Source organism: Sipha flava, unplaced genomic scaffold (genome assembly GCF_003268045.1).
Source record: "Sipha flava isolate LNK unplaced genomic scaffold, YSA_version1 37_pilon_pilon, whole genome shotgun sequence".
In the NCBI taxonomy this organism is placed as follows: domain Eukaryota; kingdom Metazoa; phylum Arthropoda; class Insecta; order Hemiptera; family Aphididae; genus Sipha; species Sipha flava.
In genome coordinates this window covers 1,422,858-1,431,416 of record NW_020273087.1, presented here as the reverse complement: position 1 = coordinate 1,431,416, position 8,559 = coordinate 1,422,858, and the positions used below count along the sequence as shown (strand labels likewise).

The 8,559-nt window shown below is 29.9% G+C and overlaps 1 protein-coding gene across 1 annotated transcript; it reads right to left on the bottom strand.

Annotated features, from left to right (window-relative positions):
* Window positions 1-272: 272 nt before the first annotated feature.
* On the bottom strand, window positions 273-7,602 carry LOC112688108 (ras-related protein Rab-10). The gene is made up of 4 exons (XM_025561135.1): window positions 6,914-7,602; window positions 1,513-1,573; window positions 1,076-1,214; window positions 273-578 (listed from the first exon to the last, which is right to left on the bottom strand). The coding sequence occupies exons 1-4, from the start codon at window positions 7,038-7,040 to the stop codon at window positions 303-305; spliced, it is 603 nt and encodes a 200-aa protein (XP_025416920.1). The 5' UTR covers window positions 7,041-7,602; the 3' UTR covers window positions 273-302.
* Between the last annotated feature and the right edge of the window lie 957 nt (window positions 7,603-8,559).

Below are 8,559 nucleotides of genomic sequence, written 5' to 3'. Positions count from 1 at the left end.
TCATATAAACAATTATTATTATTATTATTATTAATGGTAACATAAATATTTACATTTATTTGTATGATAAGGAACAGCTTCACAGACTACAATTTTGCCAAGCATTAAATAGAATATAATTTCTTAATTGGTCTTGTCAAATGAAAATGCTTTAAGGTATATATCCATAATAATTGATTTATATATAATATTACACGTGTACTAGTATCAAAGAGCTTAGCAAAACTGTTCATCTTGGTGTTTCAAAAATCTGTCAGTAATAATAGTATCCATTAGAATTTGTCGGAATTTATATTTGTTACTCAACAACAGCGGTTAGACAATCTGTCTGATGTTCTATCAATATTTATCTTTTCAGGTACATCTGTAGGTTCACGCCCGGTCGTTTTGTTTAATATTGATAATGTAAGATCAGTAAATGCTTTTTCGATATTAATATTAGCTTTCGCTGATGTTTCCAAAAAAGAAATACCATGTTCACGAGCGATGCCTTCACCTCTTGCTTTACTTACAACACGTTTATCGTCCACATCAAATTTGTTTCCTAAAATCATTTTTTCTACATCTTCATTGGCATGCTAAAAAAAAAATTACAATAATTACTAACCATCAATGCAAAGTTGAGTATAAATAAAAATAGCATTTTTTTATTTTTAAGAATATAATATGTATAGCTTAATGAATGTTTATAATGTAGATTGAATATTTAAGTAATCTAAAGTTGATATTAAAAATGGTCTTAGTTATATTGCAACAAAATAACTAAAAATGTTTTATTGTTAAGCAACAAAAAAATTGGTCTGCTTGTCAAAATTGTAATGAAAAAAAAAGATTTGAACACATAGGCAAAATAATTCAGAATTGGGTTTTTATTTATCTTTACATTTAGATGATTTTGAACAGATAGTCATATAAATTAACAATGAACAAAAGAAATTATATTATACAAAGATATCATAGCACATATATTTTTTAACGCTATGCTAGCTAACATGACCAGAACTATACAGATAATACAAATACCTATACATACAAACATACATAATATAAATATTATTTTTGTTTAATAACTCACTTCATTGATATTTCTAAGCCATTTCACTATATTCTCAAAACTCTTTTCATTTGTAATATCGTACACTAACATGATTCCCATAGCTCCTCTGTAATAGGATGTTGTTATGGTATGGAATCGTTCCTGGCCAGCTGTATCCCTGATAATAATTTAAGCAAAGTTAAGATAAAATAATGAAAAAAACTATATAAAAGGATAATAGAAGATTTCACAACACGTGTGTAATGTAAAGAATAAAGTTAACATAATTTAGATAATAATACATAAACTTGTTTATCACTCATATGACATTCTAAGTAAAATAATATACACATTTATACATATATATATATATCACATACCCATGAGATATAAGTAGACAAAGGAAAACCATAGTAAAAACCCATTTTTAAACAAAGTTTTATAAGTTTTTATTATAACATTAATTGAATCCTTACCAAATTTGAAGTTTTATTTTTTTTCCTTGCAGTTCTACGGTTTTAATTTTGAAGTCAATACCTAGAAACAAAATGTTGTAAATTAATCATTATATACCTGTAATTTATATTTTTTTCAATCATCAATTATACTCATTTGTCAATTAATATACAATACATTTTTAGAATCTCAAACATCTTATTACTAAATAATTTTAAGTTTCATTCATTTTTTTATTTGAAAAATTATATAATTATACTACATGTTCAAATATAAATATAAATCCAAGGCGTTTTTTTGAAACATAAATAATTAAAAACTTTTGGAAGTCTTCTGGTAGTTCAGTCACGCATTATTGGGACAACATTTTAGAATTTAAATGCTTTTTATTATTTCCATATGTGTGATTTCCATAAACATTATTAGAACTCAAGAAATAATAGATAACACATTTAACTTAAAGAAAATATAAGAACAGTATGTATATAACATTAAATTGTTTTTAAGAATTTTAACGTAGGCGGCATATCAATACTGTCTTGATACATTAGTTATTTGGATAATTAAATAAATGTAGATAAGATTATGCATGTTTGGAATGAGTGCAATATATCTATATTATTAGTTAACTTTGAAAATTAACATCAGAGACAAAATATAAGGAAAAAGTACTTTTGAGAATACTTATTTTTAATTACAGCACATCACATTTGTAAAGATAAATTAAACAAGAAAATATACAATAGAAATGACTCAAAGCTATTTTTATTAGCTTTGAAATATATATAATAAGTGTTTGTTTTAAGAACAATAAGTAATTATTTATGACCAATCATGAAAATGTAATTTTAATGCATTACCCAAGCAACAATGATATAAAAAAGGTTAATGCAGTATCTTAATACTAATGTTATTACAATAGTTACAATTTTATTTTTTAGTTTTCATTGTCAATTACTTAATATTCTTAGCAGTGATTTTGATTAAATGGAATTCTGATGTATATATTATGTCTGATATTTATTATGTTTAAGATAGTATACACTACAGTGGGTATTTAATAAAAACCAATTAATATATAATTACTTTTAACTGATAGATTGTATATACTATCGACTTTAAATTGATTTTACTGTTGTTGTGAGTCAATTTCATGTAAAAAGTATAGATAAAATAACAACAGGTAAAATTACCTATTGACGTAAATCAGATGATTTCTTATAAAATTTAAATCTAGACCTATTAATTATAAGATATGAATATTAATTGAGATAACACATTTAGTTAAGTAATTAAATATTGAATACTAAATTAAATAATAATATTTTAAACAAAAATAGCCAAAGAAATTTAAATAAAAATGTATAAAAGCACAGAACAAACTACTTATTTTGAAGCCGTTTTTCATGAAGTATCACATAAAACAACATTTAATAAACATTCAGAAACCATATTAAAATATTATAATATTAAACAAACACAAAAATGTAAGCATACCACTTGAGTTTTAAAATGTTTTGTTATATTTATATTAAACTATAGTCTAGATATAATTTAAAATCCTTATATGAAGTTTTAGGTAAATATTACTAAACTTTTTTATCAAGTTACAATAAGAGTTGCAATATTTAGGTTTTCAATTTAAAACGGTTCGGAAAACTATAATAATGAAATAAATTATGTATATCATTAATAATTCCAGGTTCAAAATTTGATAAGAATAATATTGAAATTATACAGTACAATAATAAGTACAAGCAATACAATGAACCATAGTACTTTACTAATATTTAACAAATGTTTTTACTTATTCTACTAAGATGCTCTGTGCATGCTTATGAATATTTTATTAATCTGTCTACTATTGATGATAAAGGAATCTAGTAAAAATAAAATATATGATTGGTATATAATTTAAAAGCTATAGAAATACTTACAATATACAATATATCAAATTTCTTTGCAAAGTTATTATTACTCAACTTGTCAATGTCGCAATTTATTATTTCAAAATAAAACTTGATATGATATATACAAACATAGAATATAGGCAATATTAATTATTTCTGTACCATTATATAATAGAAGTATTAAATATCTTGTTCTCATTGGGCTGAAATTCTGAAAATGATGTGAAAATTATTGTGGTTACCTTAGAACAATAAACAATATTTTAATAGTATCTACAACAATAAATTTTAATTTTCAACAAAATATCCATTTAAATAAGTTTGTATTTAATAATATCATTTAATAGGTAACCATCATAGTGTTAAACAATTCAACAAACTATGTTCCCACACCTAATGTGAAATTTAATTTTAAAAATAAATCAAGATATAATGGTTTAGTCTCTTAGATGCTAAAATTTCAATACTAAAAAAAAGCTTCACAGATATGTTTAACAGAATGTTAAAACTTGTCATTAAAATAAGGATATTGCTATTTTGGATTTTTAAAGAAATTATATATAGCATAATAAACAATACTTATTGACATAGGCAGGGTTGGACTAGACCACCAGAGCACCGGGGCATGCCCCGATGAGCTGCTGTAATTTTGGTTAAATAAAATTACTTAGATTTTTTTGTTTTTAATTTAATGTGTCTATCTTCTATTCATAAAATAAAATAAAAAATATCGTCTTGTAACATGACATTACTAATGGATGCGGTGACACAGGATTAGGTAACTCAGAATTTGAAAATTTAACATTTTTAATGTCGCGATAGGGCAATTGATAACAATAATATCATCAGAATATTTATAAATAGAAAAATTGTAGGAAATTTGAATACAAAAGATTTGTACAATATGTTAATCATACGAAGTACCGTTCGCGTTTGTTCAAACAATTATTAAAATAAAATGTTGGTATGGGTTATGGTCTTAGAAGATTAATTTTCTAAGACCATGGTATGGGTAGACATTGTCAAGCAAGATATGCGTTAACGAAATTGTTTTTTCGATAGTAATAATTTTTATTAGATTCATTACTTTTATTCAAAAACATTTTAATAGTTTTGACGTTTAGTCAATAACAAGTCTGTTACTAGTTTCCAATCTTAATGGACCTTTGGGCCACATTCACAAATTAAAAATGGTTCTAGAGCCAGACAATATAAAAAATGTATATGATATTCAATGACATTTGCTAGTTTTGAAATTTACTGTGGGCCGCATAAAAGAGACATTAGTTGCCGACCCCACTGTTCTAACTCAATTAAAATTAAATGTATGAACATATTTAAATCAAATCATTTTTTATGGTATAAAATTTATCTTAATAGGTAGGTCATTATATCAATATTATAGATAAGATACATTATGCGTAAACTAGATTTATTTAAGGTATAACATTAAATCTGAAAATATTCAGATGTACTTGTGTGAATATTGTTTTTTGAGTTACGAAGATACATTTTCAGCTAAACAATAATTTGATCAGGTACCTACCTACTTATAAAGTTCCATTGAGGCCGTTCGAAATTATTTTGCCCGGGCCGAGCTATAAAGCTAGTCCAACCCTGGACATAGGCGCAATTATGTAAGGTTTAAGGAAGAGCTTAGTCTCCAAAAACTTTTCTATTCCCTAAATATATATTTAATCCTTACACAATAGATTCAAATACAAATTAAAAAGTAAGAGTAATTTACTAAACACAGAAAAAAAAATCTATCTCCCCGAAATATAAAACCCTAGTTATGCCTATGTTCATCGATTGTTATGCCCAACAAGCAGGGACGGCGTGAGGGGGTGGGCAATAGGAATAATTGCCCAGGGCCTCGCATCAAAATTATAATTAAGGCCCCGCGGTTCTGATTTAACTGAACTTAAAATATTTTATAAATATAAATTGTAAGACCCAACGTTTATTTTGCCCAGGGGCTCTAACACCAAACTAACGCAAACTCTAGCACCATCACTGCCAACAAGATACATATAGTCCACAAGACTAATCTTAGGATTACAACAACAATAATAATCAAACATAAAGACAGAATTACTTTACACCTATTTATATAAAAGTAATATCAGTTACCTACATGTGTTAAATTTTATCACTTTTTATAAAATTAAATATTAACCCTACACAGGAATCAATTTTTAAATTTTTTTTTTTTATAACTATTAATTTGAGTATTAATTATTGATGAAAAAATAAAATAAAACATTATAATAACTTATAACATTACTGTTCTAATACAAATAAATTATATGGCTCAATAGTAAAACAAAGATAATTGATTTTGAAACAAACAATTCTGAAACGACATTGCTTTAAGATTAATTTTAAGTTATATTTGACACCTGTAATATATTTAAAATGCATGCAAATTATTTATTGTTTAATCTGTCTTAAAATTGATAAATATAAAATATTATTGAACTTTTAAATTAAGAAGAGTATACTTCAAGTTCCAAAAGACAAAAAAAAAAGAAAAAAGCAGAAAAGAAAAAGTTCCTAATGTATAAGTAACACGATAGGAAAATGCTCACAACAGTAAAATAATTTAAAAAATAAGCTAAATAGGTATTTAGTTTAGAAATTTATATATTAGCAACCATTTATGCTTAATTCCTTTCCCTCATGAACTTCATACAGAATTGAAGGTCGTGATCTGTGTGCATGTATGAAATAAACAATGTAGATACTCGAGTAGAAAACTATTAGAGAAAAAATATATTTATAATATAGCATATTATTTAGCTTTTGTCGATTACCTAATATTGCATTAAGATATTTGTAAGCAAAATAGTTGAAATTACAGTAAAATATATTAAGTGGGAGGCTCTAATGTGCATATTGATTAATAAACAGTTTTTTAAAATCATTAATTCAATTCTATGAAATAGCCAACAAATTTCATTTGAAGCCGATGCTTTAGGAAACCAAAAAGTTTTTTTTAGAAATTGTCGAATACAGCTAAAAGCAATAGCAATAATGATATCAGTAGTCATCTCGATTCAATGAAAAATATTATGCATAGCGTACATAATATTGAGACAGAATGTGAACAAAAGAAAATAGATTTTCTTTTGTTCAGATAAGGAAAACAGTGGAAATATAAAAAAAAAAAAGTGTTGGCTAAACTATTGATTGAGGCTGAAGGCAGCATTTGGACACCGGATACGTAGAACACGATTAGTTTTTTTTATCTATTCCGAGCTTAAATACAGACACGATAAAAAGCGTTAATTTCCTGGCATTGCAGATATTGGTAGGCAGGGACGAAAACCAATGGGATGCGTCATTATCGGTCTGGTTAAACAGATGAAAACGATTAGACGCAACATCCTTTGTCTCGTGAATAAAAAAAAATTAAAAAAGAAAAACCCAGCCACATCGTCGACGGTTCATCAACACCTCGGGTAGGGACAGCGTGCGGACCGTAACCGACCGATTAAATATTACTCACCGATGGTGGAGATGAACGTAGTGGTGAACGCGTCGTCCGAGAACCGGAACAGGATGCACGTCTTGCCCACGCCCGAGTCGCCGATCAGCAACAGTTTGAACAGCAGATCGTACGTCTTCTTGGCCATGGCGGTTCCGCACGGGCGTGGAATGCGGTGTATCGACGGCGGGGCACTCGCGGAGGAACGCGTCCGGCGAGAATAGGATAACGGCGGGCGCGCGTGCGAACACGGCGTAGTCACACGCGTACGGAACCGTCGAACGGCGGTGCACCGTGTGAAGGCGAGACGCGCCGGATCGGGTCGAACGGCGACGAGTGGTCTGCACAACTTGTACGTTTATTTGATTTTCGTTCGACGATTATTATTTTAATTTTTTTTTTTTTTCTTACGTTATTCACTTCCCGGCCGACGGTCAGACAACGTGTAACAAGCAGCGGCGAGCGCGTGCGATGTACGGCGGACGATGAGGATGTGTGCGGGCGCGCGTGTGCACGGTAGGGGAGGAGGGCAATCGATGCAATTATCACGGACGCGACGATCGCTGTGAACGTTTGACGTGCGACACGACGGCGATCGTATACAATAGACACGACGTATTATTATTATTATTAGTATTATTGTTGCGAGTGGGCACCTACGCAAGGCAAGGCGGTGGTGGGGACGATATCTGTTGCAAGTGAACGCGACTAACCTGACCTGACTGGTGAACCGTGATTACAGCGAAAAAAAAAAAACGCGTTATCTCGCGCGCGCAGTGCGTCCGATCCGTTCCCTCGGAGCGGTTGCACTGTCACCGTTACCGCCGTTTTTTGTTTAAAATTTCACGGCCACCTAAAGCTACCACTGGAAGCGATTCTGCGTTTCGAGCGTTTCTACGATTTTACACGCGCGATGTTCTCAAGCGATTTTGATTGGGACACTTTAACGATTTTACATGCGTTTCTGCATTTTTAGTCGTGCGTGTTCGTGCATTTTTCATTTGTTTATTCGATCCTCGACCAAGATGACGTTCAGAAAAATGTTGCTGGCTGAAAATGCTGCTTTAATTTACAATAAAGTAAATTTGGTTAAAAACCGTTTATGGGCTCACGAAATAATAGCATTGGCTATCTGAAGAGGAATTTCATACGCTTTTCAGTAAATTAAAAAATACTATTATATATCTAACAATACCCGGGGTCTCGAGCTCTTGTTTTGTTGTCCATAGTTAGGGATGATCAGCTGTTCAACTGTTTTTGCTTCGAGTTAGGGAACTATTTTTACTATTATGTTGGTCTATCTTGTTCTTCTGCCTTTTTTGTGAATTTTATAGGTATTTTTTGTCCCCCAGGGGAACACGTTCTTACGTGTTTACGGGTCTTAGCGAACCCGGGGTCCTGAGCTCTTGTTTTGTTGTCTATAGTTAGGGATAATCAGCTGTTCAACTGTTTTTGCTTCGAATTAGGGAACTGTTTTTACTCTTATGCTGGTCTGTGTTGTTCTTCTGCCTTTTTTTTGTGAATTTTATAGGTATTTGTTGTCCCCCAGGGGAACACGTTCTTATGTGTTTACGGGTCTTAGCGAACCCGGGGTCCCGAGCTCTTGTTTTGTTGTCTATAGTTAGGGATGATCAGCTGTTCAACTTTTTTTGCTTCGAGTTAGGGAA

Coding starts and splice junctions, on each gene's coding strand:
- LOC112688108 (XM_025561135.1), bottom strand. CDS start 7,040: ATGGCCAAGAAGACGTACGATCTGCTGTTCAAACTGTTGCTGATCGGC. Junction 1,215..1,512: donor AAAATAAAACTTCAAATTTG/GTAAGGATTCAA, acceptor AATTATTATCAG/GGATACAGCTGGCCAGGAAC. Junction 579..1,075: donor GGCTTAGAAATATCAATGAA/GTGAGTTATTAA, acceptor TTTTTTTTTTAG/CATGCCAATGAAGATGTAGA.